Source organism: Euprymna scolopes, chromosome 45 (assembly GCF_053919585.1).
Source record: "Euprymna scolopes isolate OS-2025 chromosome 45, ASM5391958v1, whole genome shotgun sequence".
Lineage (NCBI taxonomy): Eukaryota > Metazoa > Mollusca > Cephalopoda > Sepiida > Sepiolidae > Euprymna > Euprymna scolopes.
The window spans coordinates 20,553,852-20,577,259 of record NC_136526.1 but is presented as its reverse complement, the minus strand read 5'-3'; the positions used below and the strand labels follow the sequence as shown (position 1 = coordinate 20,577,259).

The 23,408-nt window shown below is 34.0% G+C and overlaps 1 protein-coding gene across 2 annotated transcripts in view; it reads left to right on the top strand.

The window, feature by feature from the left end:
- Nucleotides 1-22,670, top strand: part of LOC145269278 (uncharacterized) — a 44,807-nt gene extending 22,137 nt beyond the window's left edge. For both annotated transcript variants that reach the window (XM_080124960.1, XM_080124961.1), the window contains exons 5-8: nt 2,192-2,327; nt 9,129-9,225; nt 16,440-16,544; nt 21,836-22,670. In XM_080124960.1, coding sequence (XP_079981086.1) covers nt 2,192-2,327; nt 9,129-9,225; nt 16,440-16,544; nt 21,836-22,177 — 680 coding nt within the window. In that variant the 3' untranslated portion in view covers nt 22,178-22,670. The remainder of the gene's footprint in view (nt 1-2,191; nt 2,328-9,128; nt 9,226-16,439; nt 16,545-21,835) is intronic.
- Nucleotides 22,671-23,408: the final 738 nt, after the last annotated feature.

Sequence of the window (23,408 nt, the reverse complement as noted above, 5' to 3'; positions counted from 1 at the left end):
TTCATGCGAAGCGTATTTACATTATCGGTCCCTTGTCTTTTCTTCTGGGCACAGTATGTTCCCTTGTGACCTCTGAGACCACATTCATAACATATTTTGTTCCTAAACCAGCAGGTCTTATTGTTGTGTCTTAAACTACCACAACATTTACACTTTAGCTTTGGGTCTTTGTATCCTTTAAGGATCCTGTGTTCTTGGAACCTGGACTTTCTTGTGGTCCCTTGCCTTTTTACTTGCTGCACCTTAAAAATATTTTTCTCTTCAATGCGAGTGTTGTCTTTCTTTATGTTAATCAGACGTTGACACTCTTCAGTGACTTTTTGCAATGTTATGTTAGGATCCGCCTCCATAATTGTTAGGATCCGTGAACGTATATCTTTGTCCCTTGGTGCTGTGAGACCTTGTACAAAGATTAAACATTTAAATTGGTCTGCGGAAATTTCATTCAATTTAAATGATTCGCATAAACAGTTCACAGTGCAAGCATATTCTAGATAGTCTTCAGCTTCTGCCTTCTGAATGTTCAAACATTTGTATCTAGAGTGAAATAGGCTATCCCTTTTATCAAATATTTTCGACAAGGTACTAATTGTTTCCTCGAACGAAACCTCCTCCGGTTTTTTTGGTAGAATTAGATTTGCATACTTGGTGTTTTCATCAGTACCCAGTTTTTGTAGTAGCAGGGTAACTTTTTCCTCATCGGTCCAGTCTAAACATCTTTTCGTAAAAATTGTTTCGTATCTTCTGTAGTATGCAGGGAAAGTAACACCAGTATCCGGGGAGTAACGAAATTCCGTTAGTGAATTTGAAATACCCTCGGCAGAAAAATTAGTCTTCTTCCCGGTCGACGTTAGAATTAGCTTTTCTAAATTCTTTTGCTGTGTCGACATTTGTCGTTGTAGTATGTTTGTTTGTTCTTGTTGTGCCTCTAAAGTTTTTTGTGTTCTTTCTTGTTGTTGTTGCAGCTGTTGCTGTAGCTGTTGTTGTTGAATTTGTTGTTGTTGTTGTTGTTGCGCTAAAAATTGTTGAGTCATTTTTGTCTGTTCCTGGATGCTAAGGGCTAGAGCCTTAGTTAACTCTGCTAATTGTTCCATGTTAGCTTCTAGTACAAAAATGTCTTTTCGAATTCTACACAATAATTCCAAAGAAAAATCGTAAATTTACGTATATCGTAAATTAGTAGCAATATGCAGACACAACACGTTTCAACAAAGTTCATCCATAGTAATTCAACAGGCTTTGTAAAATAATTCTTTTTTTTTTTTTTTTTTTTTTTTTTTTTTTTTTTTTTCAACAACGTAAGTTCATACACAAAATATTTCTTACTTCCCACGACAAATAGTTCCAATTATTTATATAAAGGCAATAACAAACAATTAATTTTCCAAAAAAAAAAAATATATGGCTGCCGTTCCCACGTGGCATAAAATGGTACAATAGTCGTTGTATTTATATTTTTTCTTTCGAAACTCGTAATCCTTTAGTGTAGTTTCGAATTCAACTTGCGACCATTTTTTTTTTTTTTTTTTTTACTTGTCAAAATAAATATAAATTCCACTTTACCTTGAACATGTTTCTATAATTTCTTGTGAGTTCTTTACGAAGAAAAATCCGTACTTTTCGCTACTTTAGGTAGGAAAAATTTTTAAATTCATTGACGCACGTGGTCAAAAATCCTTGTGTAGTTTGTTTTTTTCGTAAAACAAAAAATCCTTGCATTGTACACAGTCCTTGGTACGGTAATTTATCTCTGTTAAGAGAAAGAACATCCTTTCGTCGCCATTGTTATATTCCTAAATACTTAGGAAATAAAGACAAACGTGAGTTACACCGAGTGGTATGTGTAATGGGGTTTATTTATAATACAGAAACGTAAGGCTGCTCGCCTAAGGTAAATAGAAGTACATAGTAACAAGTATGGGGAAGAAAGTCTGATAATCAACACGTAAGACTATCCGTCTTACTGCGACTGCTTGTCTGCCGCTGTCTGCCAAACAGTCCAATATATATATACAGTTTGTAACCGGTGTATAGCCAGTTATGTTCCTTCACAACAGTCATGCTTAAGTTTGAAAAAATAGAACTTTCATGAGAAAATTCTTAAATTGATTGGATATGTCCTATAGATATTGTTCTTATTTCTTAATTGGATTTACCAGTCTATAAAAATGTTTTAATTTTTTTTTGTCAGAAATCCAAGCATATCGTATCAATGACCGATTATTTCCTGAAGCTGTGCAAAAGAATAATACTTCTTCGAGAAATGGGGAAAGTGCTCTTCACGATGGAAATAAACAACGGCCGTTTGTTTCTCCGAGATATGTCAGGTGAGTTTTTGTTTTTCTATTGGCATCTGTCACGTAGAGCTTTGTAGATATAAAGAAAACTGTGACATGAAATCTTATTTTAACATTTAGAAATAGTTTTATTTTAACATTTAAAGATAGTTTTATTTTAACATTTAAAAATAGTTTTATTTTAACATTTAAAAATAGTTTTATTTTAACATTTAAAAATAGTTTTATTTTAACATTTGAAGATAGTTTTATTTATTTTCTTTGTTAATGAATATAAGGAAATAGGTTAGTTGTGGAAAGTGTTTCCCTTTTTTTTTTTTTGTATTTTCCTTCAGTAAGTTTTAAGAGATCAAGGGGCTCCTTCCTGGAGCTAACACTTGATTCTGTTATGATTTAAATTTATATCCGAGAGCTCTTTTAAGAATAGATACTGTTCCCTTTATGGCTGCTATCTGTATTTCCTTACAGCTTGGTCTTCCAGGGATTGCTTCTAAGTATTTTTGAAGATTCTTTTTTATTAATCCAGTCGCCCCTATCACAACCGGTATAATGTTTATTTCTTTCAGAGACCATGTCGTTTTTAGATCATTTTTTAGGTCCTGATATTTTGTTATCTTTTCCCGTTCAGCTCTGTTAAGGCCGAAATCATTTGGGACTGTGACATCAACAATGAGTGCAGTTCTTTCAGGCTTGTTCCATATAACAATATCTGGTTTGATGGCCTTGTCTTTTATGTATCTGCCTGCCTGTATGTCTCTGTCATAGAACACGGTCACATTTCTGTTTGATGTTATTGGTGGTGGTTCATGTTCCCAAATGTTCGGTGATCTGTCAAGTTGCATCTCTCCACAGATCTTCCAATGGACGTACTTGCATACTTTGTTGTAACGAGCAGTATAATGGCCATCTGCCAATAAGATTGGGCATGCAGACATGGCTTCCGCTTTCAATCGCTGAGTGGCAAAACCTACACTGGCCATTTGTTTGTAGGCCAGCCATTTTTTTAAATCCATTTGTAAGTAAGCCCTGATCTTGCCCGGCTACAATAAGTCTTTCCTCATCAAATGGATGTCTCCCACTCTTGAGCCATTGGAGTGAAGCATCTTTGTCTATATACTGCTGGTTCAGCTCCTCTAGGAACTTCCCTGCTCGCTTATTTTGTTTCCATCCGTCTTTTCTTGTCTCTATTTCTGTGTATTTTTTCCTTTTTATTCTTGCAATCTGTGTTGGTGGTTTATCGTGTACATCGACAGTGTTCTCTGGTCTGACTTCTCCAAAGTTTTCAGCAAGCTTTGTGATTGAGGTTTGTTGAGAAAGATGATTATGATGGTCTTTCACCATTTCCATTGTCACGTCCGTTGAACTTTTAATATATTGGCCCATGCTTACTATAGTGGCTCGATATGCATGGTTGAATTCAGTGAGGCCTAAGCCCCCTTCCTTTTGTGGTAGGTATATCCTGTCCATGCATTGGTTTCTGTATGTTACATTATGTAGGGATAGTTGTTTCCTGATCTTGGTATCGAGCCTGTTTATGTTATATTGAGGCCAGTCTATAATACCAAAACCATACGTGATCACAGGTATTGCAAGCTGGTTGATAGCCGTAATTTTGTTTTTAGGGATTAGTTCAGATTTGAGGATCTTTTTCAGACATACTGTTTCTGTGTAGAGATGTTGATGATCATTCAGGCCAGTTGAAAGATTAGAAGAGTTCATCTATGTTTGTGCCTAAAATAGTAGTGGAAATGTGCATCGCAAATGATTAGAGACAGTACTGTAGGATGAGAAAGAGAGTTCTTGTGTATATCACATTGAAGTCTGTATATAAAGATAGCCCATGTTAGCTTGTTTGTTTTCACGTCTTAGTCGAAACCCGAACCCAAAAGCTGGTTGAATTCTGTTGAGCCACAAGAGAGAAGTTAGGGGAGATGGGTCCATTCTATGTGGAGTTGTTGTCAGTTCAAAATCTAGAGAGAGAGAGAGAAAGAGAGTGTTGCCGGTTTAACCTTTTATTAACTCAGTCACATGACTGAGAGCTGGTTTCTGATTGGACAAGCCAGGAAGGAAGTGTATTTAAAATATCCAACTGTGAGAACTTGCTCCTGCTTATGCTTGTTACAATTTCATCTACTACAACTAGTTAGGTCCTCTTGGAGTATACGCCCACATGTTCTCTCGACAGCAAGCCCTGACTCCAATGCTGTTTTCATGGGCTTATATTTCATCTTCTCTTCTGATCATGTCATTGTCTCTCACATTAGCAGCTGCCGAAGGAGTGCACGAGTTCACAAGTATAAAAAAATTAATTTTTTTATACTTGTGAACACAAGTGTAAAGTAGAAGACAAACTCTGACACATTTTGTAAATATCAGTTGCATTCTGGGTGTGTGTAACACCATGAACTCCTTGAACATTAACATCAGCATCTTAGTCGTCTGCTGAGGCCGTGTTCAAAGCTCCCTCGATCTGGTCCAAGCTACGGCTTGTCTTCAACTGTGTCAAACTCACAGCTGTCCTCAACCGTCACAAACCCAAAACTGTCCGTAAACTGTTGCAAAACTCCTTGTTATTCCTAAAACTAACTGTTTTGTTCATACTATTTCATCAGCTATCTTTTGTGTACCTTGGTGAACAACTTCCTATAGCTTTGTTTTGCTGGTTAACTTATTTCCTCTTTTTTCCTTTTTTTTTTTGTTTTTAAACGGATTTGTTTAGTTTCCAGATTTCCTCATATTAAAAATTAACAAAAATAAAGAAAAATCGGTATGATGTACATACCCATGAGAAAAATTACATAAATTAATGAAATAGTTTAATTTTTATAAAAAAAATTATTTTAAGCAATAAATAGGAATTTGTAGGCATTACAACATAAATCCTGCAAGGTTGAATTATTGACTTATTTCTCTTTTCTTTACATTGTTTCCATGTTGCATACACCTTAACATTTGGGTTTTAAACCTTTATGAATACTAGTATTGAATTTTTTGTTAATATTGTGCAGCCATATTCATTTTTATAGAAAACATATATATATATATATATATATATATATACACACACACATTGCGCGTCAAATTATTAATGAGATGACATTTTTTTACCAGTTTCAGAAACTTACCGGTAGTTTTGTATGAAAAGCTTCGGAAATGTTGGCAATGCTGAGCTGCACATACTGTGAAATTTTTGCACTCTTCCGTGCAATGTAAACAAATTGCCACCGTAATTGCTGAATTCATGTTATTTGAGGTGTGTCAAATTATTAACAAAACAGTTTGTTTCATCAATAAAATGGGTCGTAAAGGTAGTTTGAGTATTTCTGAAAAGAGTACTATTACAGAACAGCTAGCAAAAGTTAAAACTACCCTCGAAATAGTGAAAATGATAGGAAGATACCATCAAACTGTGAAGAACTTTGTCAAGGACCCTACAAAGGTACGTAAGAGAGCTGATAAAGGTAAATCTAGAGTTGTTTCACGCCGTTCTCTTCTCCAAATTGCACGTGAAGTTGTTAAGAACCCTGGGCAGACAAGTCGAGAAGCCTTTGACCAAGCCGGATTGAAGAATGTCTCAAAAAGTACTCGATGTCTTCTGAAAGAAGTGGCAAAGTCTGTTAAGCATGTGACAAAGCCTCCATTAAAGCAACATCATATACAAAACCGATTGAAATAGGCAGGGGACAGCATGAAAACGGGTTTTTCCAAAGTTTTGTTCACGGATGAAGTGCGTGTCACTCTTGATGGTCTAGATAGCTGGAGCAAGGGAAGGGTCCTAGATGAAGGACATCGTCATCAGCGTTTAAGGCGCCAATGAGGTGGTGGTGGGATAGTAATTTGGGCTGGGATTATCGTAGGTACTTTAGTTGGCCCATGGAGAGTCCCAGAAGGCGTAAAAATGATGTCAAATGCTTACATAGCTTTTCTGAGTAAGCACTTTGAACCATGGCTGAAGAAGCAAAGGTTGCATTCAGAAGAACCATTATTTTTATGCAGGACAATGCTCCCTCGCATGTAGCAAACAAAAGCAAAGAAATAACAACTGGGGTTCTCTTGGCGATGGAAGATGGAGTGGCCTGCGAATTCACCAGATTTTAACCCAATTGAGAACCTTTGGTGTATCATGAAGCGACGAAATCACAAATTTGACGAAATCACAAATTTGACTAATTATGTGGACCAACATCTTTTACAAGTCATTCATAAAAAAGGATTGCATATCCCCTACTAATTATGTCAATGTAGAAATTGGTATGTAGTTGTGTGCTAAGCATTTTTCCTAATTCATTTAATGTTTGAAAATTATTTCAATAAACAAGTTATGGGTATATTGTGTTTTTTTTTTTTTCTCAACGTCTTTAATAACTTGACACGCTGAAATCAACAGATATTTCTATATTCTGCCTTAGTTTTGCTAATACTGCTTTAAATACTTTTATTTTCTGATTGGAGTAGCTGAATAGCATTTTCTCAAAGTTTCATGGACTTTTATTCACTCGTTCCTTAAATATTTAAAAAAATGTAGACTCGTTAATAATTTGATACGCAGTGTATATACACATTTGTTTGAGCATTCCCCCTCAAGTAGTTAGGCTGGCTCCATCCAGAGAATTTGCTTTGTCCTGAATGAATGCTGATACAAGTGTGACTCAATCGTGGTATTGGAATCATTAAGGACTCACTAACGGGATGCCCTGTGATTGGATGAAAAACAACCAATTACAGGCTTCCCTTTTAGATCCTCACCAACACCACGAGAGTGTTTTCTTAAATTTCTACCTCTTTTGCTTTTGGTGCCTCGAGGACGACGTGTGTCTGTCTGCTCTTTCTGTCATTCAACACCAGACACGTGTGAAGATTTTCAACAGCAACTGCAGCACCAAAAAACTTGAAGCTTCCTTTTTTTTCTCAACCTGGTCAAAAGTCCACAGATAAGTTCTGGAGAACGCAACTGTTTTTGCAAGGAAACATTCTTTCTTCCTCCTCTTTCCCATTAATACAAGTTTTTATAACAACTTTCATTTGTGTTGTGTTCCATTTTTCTTGTCAACTTCACATTTGTTACCATTTATAGTCGGGAAAATCTCAACAATGGTTCCAGTGAAACTAATAGAACCAAAGGCTCAGGATCAGCTTGGTATCATATTTCACTGTTTTGAGCTAAGTTTTCACCTGACCTCCGCATCGTGTTTTCCAACCCTGAGGAGAGGCTGGCTCAATGACTTTGTGGATGATGAAGAATGTGACGAACCAATGACGACCTCTCTGGAAGAAAAACTTACTGCAAAGGAGATATATTGCAGGAAGAACAAACAATGGCATTTGAGATAAACTGCTGCCAACGAACACGAAATAGTAGGAGTAGTGATCGAACACCTCAAGCTTTCGTGAGTTGCTTGCTCTCATAGGCCAGGTTTCACAACCGAACAGTGGAATGATGCGGACGAGAGTTTGATGTAGGATTGATTTTCAATAGTGGAATCGTGTGGGTAGCCAGCTCCTGTGATCTTACATAGTACCGCTGTGCATGGGTTGCTATACTTCACAATGTGGTACCTGCCAGAAATGAGGCAGTGTCAACCTGACTAGTGAATGCTATTAAAAGTATAAGAACGTATGGATAATATGCAGGTTAAGATAGTATGACATCATTGCATTGAAACATTGGTTCTCGTTAGATCGCCAGATGCTAGGCACTGGGTATTATTTTCCATGACTGAGGATATACATGTGGTTGATGACAGCTTTTTGGTCCCTCGACAAAAAGAAAGTGGACCTGTAAATTCACTCTTGTCTGTTCGTCTATCCATACTTTTCTCAATAACTATGGCTTTTGGAAATTTTGTACAAACATTAAACATGATACGAGTAAAAAGGTAACAGAACGGATTTTCCGGGAAAACTCCCCCCCCCTCCCCCCAGGGGTGCCTTTTGAGTTAAAATGGCTAAAATGACACTTTTGTGCTTATTAAAGAAAATTGATGCCTTGCATTTTTATAAAACTTTCTGAAAAGAACTAACTAACTGATTTCTATATAATTTTGTTTGTCTATACTTCGCAATAACTGTTAGGTGTGCCCCAGGGGCTCTTTTAGGGCTAATAAAAACACTCCATTTTTGTGACTATTTTACCATATTTGTCCAAAATGTTTTGTGTATGTCTATTTAGCAGGTTTGCATGGTGTTGAACTCAAATTTAAATATGTTAAGACCTTGGGGACTTTTGGGCTAAATGAAAGGTGGGGGGCAAATGATGAAGGTAATCATTTCTTTTTTTGCATGCTACAGAACTCAAATTTACAAATGTTAAGGCCTAAAACTGCACCGTTTGTTCATTTTCACTAGGATTTGATGTCCCCTGGAGACTTATGGGGCTAATTGAAGGGGGGGGCGCAAATGCTGAACTTAGTCATATTTTTATGCCTCGTTCACTGTGCACTCACAGGGGACTATGCATGCTTCACTTGTTAATTTCATATTCTCTGTAAACTTTCTCCATCGGAGAAAGCCGGCATAGCTTGCCTAGAGCTAATACTGAACTAGGTATTACCTGTTCATTTAAAATAGCCTCTTACCAAGCATTTATTTATGAAAAAGCAACAATAACTTATAGATATCTACTCTCATGTTTTTTTCTAGTTTTTTTTTTTTAGTTTTTTTCACTTATTTATTTTCACATTGTTCTTTCTTCCGCTGACTTCTCAAAACTCACCTGATTTTCATTTAATTCATCCATAATTATAAAAGTGATTTCCATGAACAAATGCTTATGGAGATGTAGTCCACATTCTTATGACTATTTATTTTTCTCTCTCCCAATCCTCATTTTAGCGTTACAGTTCCCAACAATATAGTTGAAGTAAATTCAGCAGCACAGTCTCACCATCGAGGCAGCGTGGATTCATCAGAGTCTCTTTCACTTGGCAAGGTAAGATTTTGTTTTTATTTTTTTACTAGCAAAATAACCTTGTACCCACAAAGTGTCATATAGTATCTAGATACTTCATATGGTTTCATCTGATATCTGGCCTTTACATTTCATTTGGTATATGGCTCCATGTATTTTCAGCTGATATCTGTGCCATTCTTTTGGTTCCACTGGGCCCTTCACATAGTTTAACCTGATATTTGGGCACTTCACATAGTTTAACCTGATATTTGGGCACTTCACATAGTTTAACCTGATATTTGGGCACTTCACATAGCTCAATCTGGTATCTGGGTGCTTCACATGGTTAAAATCTGGTATCTAAGTATATCACATCGTTTAATCTGGTATCTAAGTGTATCACATGGTTTAATATAGTATCTAGGTGCTTTACATGATTTAATCTGGTATCTGGGTGCTTATGTGGTTTAATCTGGTATCTGGGTACTTCCCATGGTTTAATCTAGTATCTGGGCGCGTCACGCGGTTTACTCTAGCAGCTGAGTGCTTCACATGGTTTAATCTTGTATCTGGATGCTTCACGCGATTTGATCTTGTATCTGGGCACTTCACGCGGTTTACTCTAGCATCTGGGTACTTCACGCGGTTTAATCTTGTATCTGAGCACTTCACGTGGTTTAATCTTGTATCTGGGCACTTGACACGGTTTAATGTTGTATCTGGGCACTTGACACGGTTTAATGTTGTATCTGGGCGCTTCACATGGTTTTATCTTTTATCTGGGTGCTTCACATGGTTTAATCTTGTATCTGGGCGCTTCACACGGTTTAATCTTGTATCTAGGCGCTTCACATGGTTTAATCTGGCATCTGGGCGCTTCACGCGGTTTAATCTGGCATCTGGGCGCTTCACGCGGTTTAATCTGGCATCTGGGCGCTTCACGCGGTTTAATCTGGCATCTGGGTGCTTCACGCGGTTTAATCAAGATTAAACCGTGTGAAGCGCCCAAATACTAGTATCTAAGTGTATTAGATGGTTTAATATGGTATTTGGGTGCTTTACGTGATCTAATCTGGCATCTGCGTGCTTATGTGGTTTAATCTGGACACTTCACATGATGTAATCTCATATCTGAGCTCTTCGCGTTGCTTTTATCTAAGCCATTCATACTGTTTTATGTTGTTTCTGGGCCCTTCATGTGGTTTCATTTTGTATATGACCCCTTTGTATGGTTTCATTTGGTATCTGGACCCTTCACATGGTTTTGTCAATTATCTGGACCCTTCACATGGTTTTGTCAATTATCTGGACCCTTCACATGGTTTTGTCAATTATCTGGACCCTTCACAAGATCCTTCACTTCAATATCATATCTGGATCCTTCACATGATTTTCATCGATTTACCACTTTAATATTAGCCAATATATGAATAAATAAATACAATAAATAAAAACATTAAATGTTTCTTTCCGTCATTCATATCACCGCTAACACATGTATCTCACCTGGAATCAGTCTGTTCTCCGTCACTGTTAGTAATTTCAATCATCACTTTTTGACTTGACAATCCTCTACCACCATGATAATTGCATTTAGTCCACAAGATTTGTTGAAAAAACAATCTACACTCTATGAACATTTGCTTTGTGGTATACACTTACTGAAGCAGAGAAAAAAAATCTTGGTCTTGCAAATATCTCGGGGAACACTTTATTATTTTGTTTATGTGTTTCTTTTAAGATTTGCATGTAACCACTTTAATCCGGGGGGTAAGTCCAGATTTTTGTTACAATTTCAGAACGCCATCTCATTCTAAACGTGTGATTTCGCTTGAGCGATCAGAGTATTTCATATCTCTCATTCCCCTTTATTTCTGTTTGTGGTGGAATTCACCCCTGATAATTTGTGCTGGCTTCCTCTATGGCATGCATCACACCTGAAACCATATATTTTTCAGGATAAATTGATTACGGAGAAAATTATTTGTTTTGATTTAATGAAATTATCAAAAAATGATTTCCAATTTAAATCAGTTATTAAAAAATATTTGTCAGACCTGTACGAGAGTGCCCCCCCCCTTAAAAATGCTAGTTTTCTACCTTTTTTTTTTTAGAAAATTTTTTTCAGACGATTATCATAAGTTACTGAGTTAATAATCATATAAAAGAAAAAATTTTGAAAAAAAAAAAAAGAAAATTTAATGACTAAAGAATGGGGTTCACTTTCTTGTTATAATATTCTAAAATCACGTGACACGTCAATAAAGAAATGGACAGTAAGTCAGGTAGCGATGAAGTAGAACGTTATAATCAGAAAGTGAACCCCCTTCTTAAAAATCATTAATTTTTTTTTTTTCAAAATTTTTTCTGCTAATATGATTATTAAGTCTGTAATCTATGATAATCGCCGGAAAAAAAGTTTTAAAAAAGGTGTGAAACACGCAATTTTAGGGGATGGGCACTCTCGTGTAGGTTTGCCAAATGTTTAAACTTAAAACCTGTGTTAACAAATTGAAAAGTTCACACTTAATTTACAATTTGGGAAATTTAATATCAGAATAAATTTCAGTCATGAATTGAAAAAGTAAAGATATCCAGCCAACAATCAAATTGTGTCTGATTTGTATGGTTATGGAAGTGTAATGTTTTCATCAATGAGCAATCAATAAGTAAAATAAAAGTCGTTATACATGCTGATCTTTTTATTCTTTTCATTGTCACTGTTTTTCATTGTCATGTTTAATGAGTTGTCATTTTATCTAGTGGTCGGCAATCGTCTGTTTAACTAAGTATAATAATAAAATTTCTCATGCAGAAAGACACAAGGAGATGTTTGCTAAGTTATCTTCAAGGTTTTTATTGTAAAGAATGGACTTAAAGAGAGAGGGAGACTAATTAATTAATTTTCCTTAGTTTCTCTTCAAAAATCTTAAAAAATGCATTATACAATCAGAGACTGTGCTGATTTTTATGAAATTTCACACAAGTGTACCTCATGTGTCTTGGAGTGTTCTTAGATATGTTTTTTACCAGAATGTCTTCAATAAATATCGATAAATATCGATAAATATCGATAAATATCAATAAATATCAATAAATATCGATAAAACCAAATAATTTGAAAGAAGGAACAGGCGATTTTGACCACTTTACACAACCTACCATCGCATTTAAGGAGTTTTATTACGACACAAGTCAAAAGGCCTGGCTTTAAATTCAGCAGTAGGTTCTTTGATATGGGGTTCATTTAAAATGTTTCTATTTAGAGCACAATTGAATCATGGTACTTGACTTTTGTATTTTAATGTTTAATTCAAGCCATTATATATAAAAATAAGTTTATAAAATGAACAGTATGTTCTCTACAGTGCAATGTTTACTACAATGTATTGTGGACTAAATCACTGTGGAGAAGCATATGAAGTTTTCTCAAGATACATTGTGTTCAGTCCTCAACTAGAGAAGGTAATCAATCGATTTGATTGAAAAAAATGGGTAATTTTTTTCCGATTTCGATGGCAATAAAAATATGGGGACGTGAAACATTCATTACAAGAAATGCAACCCTCTTTTCCTTAGTAGAAAAAAAGAAGTATGTTTTTAACACCCGAAGAAGGTTGCAGGTTGCAGCGACCGAATTAGCAGAGCTAATAATACTCAAGATAAGAATAATAGTCCAATTAATCAACATAACACAAGCAAAACAGCTGATGCTTGAAGAATTCAACTAAATGTACAGTAGAACCCCAGGATACAGCATTAATCTGTTCTAGGGTCGGTGAATTGCCGTATGGCAGGGCCTTAGCAAAATATTATACAGCACATATTAAAAATTAGTAACAAAATACAGTGCAGTGAAAGACATGTTTTCAAATATGTCCATGCACAAAATCATTTTTTGTGCATCCAAAATAAATTTCTCTTAATCTGTTATAGTTTCTGAAAACAAATTTCAACAGAAACACGAAACCAGGTTCCCCCAGTCTACAGACACCACATACTGATTTAAAGTCAAGACCTGCTGAGAGCGAACGAATACGAGGACTAATATACCTTCTCCAAGTGATGTTGGCTCTGTCGGTGGGGCATTAGAATACACCGACTGCCCCCCTGCAGAGGGTAAAAGTCCCTCAATGGGGGTCCTGTCATAACCTTAAACTATATCCAGTGGTGCGGCCCCAGCTTGTGGGCTTTGGGGAGTATGGAGCCACCCTTTAATTACCATTGCTTCCAGGTCCACTCTGACTCGGAGTGGTAGTACCTGTTAGGGTTCCAACTATGGGTTAAATAGAAACCGACTTGAAAACAACAAATATATTCTATTAAAATTTTTTTCTTCAAAATCTTTGGATTCGGCATTAAATAACCCGAAAAGGGTTGATATGCCGTAAAACAAAAACAACCAACCAACCAAGTGATGTTGCTTCTAGTAACCACATAAGTTGGATATTCCACAAGACTAGATTAGTTTTTGTTTACTCTGTTCTTATGTTCATGATAATTGCTCGACTGAGCTCCAGTCTTTGGTACTCTTCACCTCTGTAAGACATTCATAGCAAGAATTCATCTAGCTACAACTACATCTTTTTTCTTTCTTCATCTTTATCAAACACCAAACAACATGTCCATGAACAAAGTTTCTTTTCCTGTGAAACATAATACCTTGAGGCTGTTTTCCAACTGACCTGGTTGTTTTCAAGTCAAAAGTAAACAAATACTGGTTGAGCTGTTGTATTGAATAATCACTTCCTCTTAAGTAATCTTCTACCATTCCCATGCATTTTTGCAGGTTCTCTCATGGTGACATTCATTGTCCAACTGACGATAATCCTTGATAAGCAGTGACCAATTAAGTAAAAATAAATAAAATCAAACACTGTATACTGTAGTTCAGAAAGAGAGAGGAAGATTTAATCAGCTTATTCACCATGTCTCGCTTCAAACTTCCAGTCTATGATGCAACTTCCTTTACACATAGCTTTAATTCTAACTTTTAATGAAGCTTTCATTTTCTGCTTACTTTTAAACTTACATAAAATAATTCTGATTCTAATCTTATTTTTACATTCCTTGCATTTGAATATTACTAAACAGGTTGAGATGTTGACATAATCTCCTAAAAATGATATCCAGTTCTTTGTTTTTTATTTTATTTATTTATTTGCAAACTATTTATCCCCATCTTTTATGGTTTTTGTTTCACAATGTTTTGGATAACTATTCCTCTGATCTTCATCAGGTTGTTAACTGCGACGGGATAGGAATGCTGAATCCCCAGTAATTACAGCCTTCCATAGTTGGTGTCGTCTCACCACATTTTTGGCCAACTAAGCCTCTGGCAGGCTTTGGGTAGGATTGAAACTGTTATCTTCAGACAAGGCTCACCTGGAACTGTAGAGATTCAACGTCTCTATCCACTGCACCACAGGCCCTGAACAGCCTGACAAAGGACAGAGGAATAGTTGGCCGAAACGTTGTGAAACAACAACTATAACAATTAGGATGACAGTCTGCAAATAAATAGACAAATAAATAAATAGACAAATAAATAAATAGACAGATAAATAAATAGACAGATAAATAAATAGACAAATAAATAAATAGACAGATAAATAAATAGACAAATAAATAAATAGACAAATAAATAAATAGACAAATAAATAAATAGACAAATAAATAAATAGACAGATAAATAAATAGACAAATAAATAAATAGACAGATAAATAGACAAATAAATAAATAGACAAATAAATAAATAGACAAATAAATAAATAGACAGATAAATAGACAAATAAATAAATAGACAAATGAATAAATAGATAGATAAATAAATAGACAAATAAATACATAGACAAATAAATAAACAGACAAATAAATAAATAGACAGATAAATAAATAGACAAATAAATAAATAGACAGATAAATAAATAGACAAATAAATAAATAGACAAATAAATAAACAGACAAATGAATAAATAGATAGATAAATAGACATAAATAGACAGATAAATAAACAGACAAATAAATAAATAGACAAATAAATAGACAGATAAATAAATAGATAGATAAATAAATAAATAGACAATAAATAAATAGACAGATAAATAAACAGACGAATAAATAAATAGACAGATAAATAAATAGATAGATAAATAAATAAATAAATAGACAATAAATAAATAGACAATAAATAAATAGACAGATAAATAAATAGACAAATAAATAAACAGACAAATGAATAAATAGACAAATAAATAAATAGACAGATAAATAAATAGATAGATAAATAAATAAATAGACAATAAATAAATAGACAGATAAATAAACAGACGAATAAATAGACAGATAAATAAATAGATAGATAAATAAATAAATAAATAGACAATAAATAGACAAATAAATAAATAGACAAATAAATAAATAGACAAATGAATAAATAGATAGATAAATAAATAGACACATAAATAGACAAATAAATAAATAGACAAATGAATAAATAGACAGATAAATAAATAGATAAATAAATAAATAAATAGACAATAAATAAATAGACAGATAAATAAACAGACGAATAAATAAACAGACAAATAAATAAATAGATAGATAGATAGACAAATAAATAGAGAGATAAATAAATAGACAAATAAATAGAGAGATAAATAAATAGACAAATAAATAGAGAGATAAATAAACAGACAAATAAATAAATAGATAAATAAACAGACAAATAAATAAATAGATAAATAAACAGACAAATAAATAAATAAATAGACAATAAATAAATAGACAAATAAATAAACAGACAAATAAATAAATAGACAGATAAATAAATAGACAAATAAATAGATAAATAAATAGACAAATAAATAGATAAATAAATAGACAAATAAATAAGTAAATAGACAAATAAATAAGTAAATAGACAAATAAATAAATAGACAAATAAATAAGTAAATAGACAAATAAATAAATAAATAGACAAATAAATAAGTAAATAGACAAATAAATAAGTAAATAGACAAATAAATAAATAAATAGACAAATAAATAAATAAATAGACAAATAAATAAATAAATAGACAAATAAATAAGTAAATAGACAAATAACTCATCTCAAAAAGAATTCCAATAGTTTTTTCTGTTTCTCTTTAGGATTTTTACATATACTTTTTGACAGACTTAGCTTTGATTTTAATTCGCACAATGTACTTTGGCATTTATTTTCAACTGTAAACGTACTGTTATAATTTCAGCATTGTGTCTTGGGTTGGGATTCATCCTGCCTAAATGTTCCACCTGTTGGTACCACACTGAGTATGAAGGATGCCTTGCCAATTTCTAAGGGAAGACAAGTTCTGGTAAGATAGCTGAAAATAATCCCTGGCCATGCTCTCTTTCTTTCCTCTCTTTCTATCTTTCCTTTTTGTGAGTTAATTTTTCATCTTTTTTGACTGATTCTCTTTAGCATAGAAGTAATAGTCATGAACAGCAAGCAGCAAGTTTCTAACATTATGTAATACTATAAAATCATTTGTAACATTCAATCGAGTATCTATTCAACCACATTCAAGGGGACCATAGTTTCATGTGTGAACAATCAATAAAAGTGTTGATACGAAAAAGTTTGGAAACTTATTGAAGGCACCTTATACTATTTATCAACACTTTTTTTGCTTTAAAAAATATTTATTTTTCAATTTAGTTCCTAATTTATAACCTATCCAAATTACATTTCAAAAGCAACTGAGGGGTTTGTTTCCTAATTTTAAACTATATTTTATTATTGAATAAAATTGAAACCAGTTGCCATCATTACGGCTAGTAACCACGTTAGTATCATATTATTACTGTCATTACTTCCGCAAAGAGGTTATGCTTTTGGTCAAGTTTGTTTGATGGTTTGCCAGTATATGTTTTAGTGTACAACCTACCATGCGCATCACTTGACCAATCATCACCAAACCTTGTCAAAATATAAGTTCCGTTACAGTTGAAATTTTGATGGAATTTCAACTTCCAATTTTTTCCAAATTTAATGTATGGATCTGATGCTGTTTGCTAACAGTAATCACATTGCAAAATTTCAACATGATCGGTTAAATAGATTTTGAATTATCAATGTTTCCATGACATATTTTCAGGAATAACATAACGTAACACGCAGCCGAGATTGAATTCACGACGCAAGTTTTCTATTGTAATTCAAATCTTGTTGGCAGCTGAATATGATGTCTCGCCAGTGCTATCAAGGGTATTTTGTATTGTGATGCCATCACTAGATGGATTGCTTACCACAGTTTAAGAGAGGCCCATCTACCCTTGAGAGAAGGATAAACCTGGTATTTTACCTCATGGTACACACAGCGCCTGGAATTCCTAAATTGGTAACCCATCTGGTACTGGCCAGGTTCAATGTTGCTTAACTTCGGTGGTCTTGTGAGAACCTGTGTGTAAATGTGATTGTGCCATATTTTTTTCAAGAATACTTACAACAGCATTGAGAAATAAAACCCACCCAGATAAGACCTTACGTTGTCAGACAATGGTATTTAGTCACTGAACTGACTTCTGTTCTGTATTACAGGGTGACCAAAAAAAAAAGGGCCCCAGCTTTAATTAGGCCCCGTTTCTTACTGTTTTGTCCAAATGAAATGAAACTTTGGTCATAACTAGTTTATTATATTCAAAACATCACATCAAAACACTAGGGTCTTTGGCCTTTTTTTCTTTGTTTCTCCGTTCTACAGCATATGTTGTAGATGCCCTCTTTTGTTTTTTGGATCACCTTGTATTATTACTTTCTTTCCCTCACCCCCAAGTAATCTTGTTACACATTGTGCCTTTTCTGATTTAACGACTCTGCATCTCATCATCTTGTAACATTTTAGATGTTAAACAAAGTCGTTTGTACGTGTCGTTTCCAATAAATTTTTGCATGTGTGTGTTTTCGCCTGTGAGCAATCACAATAACAAATCGACAAAACAGTCTTTTTTTCATATGTGTGTGATTACTAGTCTTCATTCTCTGATCATCGCTTTTCCATGTGTGAAGCCATTGATCTCCTTGTGGTTGATGAGCTTCTGTTTAATGTAAGACGAATCTACTCATGTATGGAAACATGTTGGATTTCAAAGGTTTTATTTATTATTTTTATTATTGGAGGGAGAGACCAATATCCAATTCTAATTACCTCTTAACTTGTTTTACTAACTTAATCTTAAGATAGACAACACACAGGCAGAGTCTGAAGGCAACATTCACTTAGATTCTTTCTACATTGTCAGACGCATATTGCTTCTCCTGCTTCCTGACTCTAACTAGAAACTCTGTTCTGTCTCTCAAACACATAATGTCATTTCTATGTCATATCATTCAACACCTGTATTTCTAGTGTGTTTTGTTTAGAAAGTCAACCCTTGACTTTCTGCTTTAATCATGCCAACTATCGCTGCAGCTCCATTTCCGTTTGTTGCCAAGTTATCCTGGAATGTATCATATCACTCTTGCTGAAATTTATACTAGTTAACATAATCTTTACTTACTGGTGTAGGGTCACAGTATAAAACCATCTCATCTTAACTGAATATTTTAAAATCCCTTTCTCTGAATCGGATTTGACCAATTAGTCTTTAATATCTCTTTTGCTATCGAACTAGATGATCCTACCTGATACTGCTCTAGAATGTTTTTATTTTGTTTTGTGTTATTTTTTTAATATGCTGCTTTTTTTCCCTAAATATCATTGTTCTTTGTTTTTAAATATAATTTTGAAAGTTAAATATGAGTATTATAGCATCATTTGAATCATATTATGATATAACTAAAATTATTAGTTGTTATGGTCATATTATTTTAATCTATAATTATAAAATTACTGGATGTAGATTACGACTCAAACCTTTTGCGGATCTGCTAAGAATTTTAATACTAGTTAAAATTTTACTAGTTATTTGCTTCCTCACGAAAGCAAGATGTGACACAAGGTCGTTTTTAATGTGGGGTTAAACCAACTCCCCGAAAAAAAGGTAAAAAGGGGTACTCTGGCAGGGACCAAAAATAACAATTGTCTCAGTATAGAGGCTTTTCCCTCCATTGACTGGGACAAATTACCTTAAGTGTAGCATTAAAACAGATACAACACATTGATCCTGGCCCAAAGGCCAAGAACAACAGAAAAAAGACAAGCCTATTATTATAGCAATACAACAGTTTAAAGGTTTCCAAATTTCTGACAGGTTAAAATAATATTATAACTGATTTTTTTTTTACAAATAAAATGAGATGCATTAGTTTTAGTAATTTTCACTCTTGCATCTTTTTAAGGAAATGAGCTGATAGTTAACAATAGATTTTCAATAAAAAACAAAAATAAAAAAATGCAGATGCTGAGATCCGTCATTGAAATTTGGACATTCAGATTTTAGTCTACTGTTTTCCCAACTGAGCTATTTGGGTTGACGTCTGACTATATCTCTTGTAATACCAGGCATTTATATTTTTACTGGCTTAAGGACAAAGAACTGCTGCCATCTTATTAAGAAGGCATCCATTTGAAAAATTTTATTAGGCAAATGAATTATTTTTTAAAATATTTTTTGATGCTTGTGCAGTATTATGGCATTTCAAACAAATGCATTTCACGTGAAAACATTATTACGTATGGTGTCATGTTGAAATCAGTATAAATTTTTGAAAAATTATGAAAAACTGATCCAGTAGAAGATGTACTAGATCTAAGAAGTATGTCGTGGTTTGCTTGAAGCATTTTTTTAATGGATAAAAGGTGTTTTTGAAGGACAGTACAATGCAGGAATTTTACCATCATCGTAATTATTGAATTATTAGTATTATTGTTTATCTGCTTACAACGATTGTACAATTTCTGCATTGTACAGTCCTTCAAAAACACCTTTTATGTACTAGATCTGTTTTTTCTAAAAAAATCATAGATACTACCGGTCCGACATTTTCTATTTTGAAATGGCAGACTTAATCCAAAGCAAGGGAGATAAGTCAGTTTGTCCTACCAAATTCATTGCAAAGAACTGTTCCACATTAAAACATTATGATAAAACTCGATAATTTGATAAATTTTATTTTTACTTGGAATTATTTTTACTGCATCATTTTTCATAATTTTTGGAATATATACTAATTTAAACATCACACGTGAGTGTTTTTCTTATTTTGTGAATTAGTTCACTGGGCAAATTATTCTTCATTATCTATAATGATCAATAGAGGATTGATTCTATAATCATACGTACACAATCTGCATAAATTAAAATATCATGGTTAAACTTATTTTACGACCGGGGAATGCCGGGCATCCAGCTAGTGTTCACTATAATTTATCCTGCTTTTAAATTGATGGTTAAAATATATGCACAAACAAAAATATAGTGCTTCTGCAAAACAGTGTGAGTTAAAACACGTCCAAGGATGGAATACTGTTGCCATATCTGGGCAGGAGCTGCTAAAAACAGCCTAACCTGCCTTGACAGAGTACAAAATAGACTTCGTGGCTTAGTGGGGGATGCCCTTTTCTCTACCCTGCAACCTCTCTCCCACAGAAGAGACATTGCGAGCCTATCCTTGTTTTATCGTTATTTCCATGGCAGGTGCTCATCTGAACTCCAATCTCTGGTCCCCCCTCGCCAATCTTTCACAAAAAACACCCGTCTAGCTGAATCCACTGTGAAAAATTTCCCCCACTCTATATCTGTGCCTAAATCAAAACGCGGATTCCATGAACAAAGCTTCTTTCTTAGAACTGCACGCCTGTGGAACTCTGTTTCGTCTGCCTGCTTCCCACCGGACTACAACTTGGATGTCTTCAAGTCCAATGTTAACAAATTCCTAATGAACCGCCCCCTTAAGTAAACACTTCATCAAATCTCCACACTAACGTAATGTACTTGCAATAACCCTTATCCCTGAGTGGCTTCCGGGCCTTGATAAGTGGTGATCACTGTGTAAAAAAAAAAAAAAAAAAATATCGAAATTAGTATAAATTCCAAAAATCATGAAAAATTATAGTATATACAGTAGAAAATGTGCTAGATTTAATTTTTACAAAGAAATCATATATACTACCAATCCAAAATTTTCTCTTGAAATGCCAGATTTTAATTCAAAGCAAGAGAGATAAGTCATAGAGAATTTGTCGCAAAAATCTTTTCTACATTAAAATGTACAATAAAACTCTATAAATTTTATTTTTACTTGGAATTATTTTTCTACTGGATCATTTTTTTGTAATTTTCGGAATTTATACTAGTTTCTACATAATAATGTAAGTACATTATAGTCTTTTCACATGAAATGCCCTTATCTCAAATCCCACTATTCTGCAGAAGCACTGGCTTAAGGACAGAGAGCTACTGCTATCTTATTAAGAAGGCATCCATTCCAAAAATCTTACAATGTAGATAAATTATTTTTGGAAATATTTTTTGTTGTTAAGAACATGAACCAACGTTCTGCAAAAGAAAGTGTCGACCCAGAATCAAACAATGATTTTTGTATTTAGAAAGTTATTAACCACAAAGATTTGATAAACCGATTCACTTTAGTTTATATGTTAGATGTTTTGCTGAGTTTAGAAAAGCCTGAAACAATGTTATTGTTTGCATGGTTTATTTCCAGACATTAGAAGAAGCTGAAGATTTAGCGAAAGGTTGTCATCGCAGAAAGGTTTCCAGATTTGTAGCCGACCACACAAATGCAAGTTATAAAGCAAGACTTGCTTCTCTCCATGACCAAAGTCTTCCTAAAGAGAAAAATGCCACCAAAGACAAACGCTCAGATTTCCTAAAACGTGTCGCAGAAGTCACCAACCCAGAAGAGAGAACTGTCTCCAGTGTCGGTGGGCACTCAACGAACGAATTATTGGACAGTGCTTATGCATTGATGAGAGATTTGAATCAGATCAAACAAGAACACAAGATGAAGAGATTAGCAAAGATAGAAAGTGGAGGAATTCCATGAAATGGATTTTGGTGCGTGTGTGTGTGTATGTTGAGGTGGAAGGGGGGGATCTAAAACACAAAGAGATAACGTGTTAAAAGACAGTTTAATTCTCCAATTTTAAAATAATAAGTGCTTAAATATTTTAAAAGGCTGTGACATTACAGGCAACAGGAAAATTGACAAAAGCTAAAAACGGTAAGACGATACAGTGTTTTTGTCACTTGTGGGTAATACTTTTATTTCATCACTTACTATTTCTCCCTCAATTTATAGGGTGTGGACTGGTACAATCCTTATATTTTATGGCATCACCTCTTTATCAAAGTTGATTAGGAAATATACAGGTAGATGTGTAAGTTGTGCTAGTACGAGTTGTCAAAAATAACATTTTGTCTTATTGCAGTTTTTTGGGGTTTTTTTTTTTGCATTGGTCTACACTTCCTTTTTGCATTATTACAGCCTTCTAAAATATAAACCTTTTTTAATAAATGAAACAAATGCATAACTGTCATCATGGATGTTCTTCTGTATTGTTCTTTCTTTTGACACAAATTTATTTTACTAATGAGTTATTACTCATCAAGACTAAAAAACGTTCAAGGATAAGGGCTAACGACATTGTTAGTTGGATGATGAACAGTATTATGAGAGGATTGAGAGCAAATAGAATGGACAAAATTTGATAGATGACTCAGTATTTGCTGACATGAAGACGAATCTGCAGGAACACAGCCCTATGGTAATGTGTTCGACACAGATGAGAAGTTCCTGGAAATAAACTTTCTTCATGGAAATTCTGTCTGTCAAGAGGAAGAAAAGAAAGTTCTTTGAAGTGGTTGTAGTGTTTCTTTATGGCCACCTCATTTTTAGATGATGTGTCTGTGTCCTTGAAATCGTGCAGCATCCTTGTTTTTAAATCAATAAAAGTGTATTTTCAAAAACCTTTCCAGTATTTTTAGTGTTGCATAGTGAGTATATATATCAGAGGATGAGACATCTATTCTATAAATGGCAAAATGGGCGCAAGCATTTGTGTGTGTCCACAAAAAGCTTTTGCATTGGCTGCTTGCATTGGTTAGATTTGGGAGAATTTGTTGCATACTTCCCAGATCATAATGTCTCAGATTCGCAAACGGACATCGTCTCTATCTTTTTTATTTTCGATGGAGTTAAAAAATTCCCACCGTGCCGTTGTCTCCAGTATTTGTCTTTTTCGTATAAATAATGCGAAACTATTGGAACGCAACTG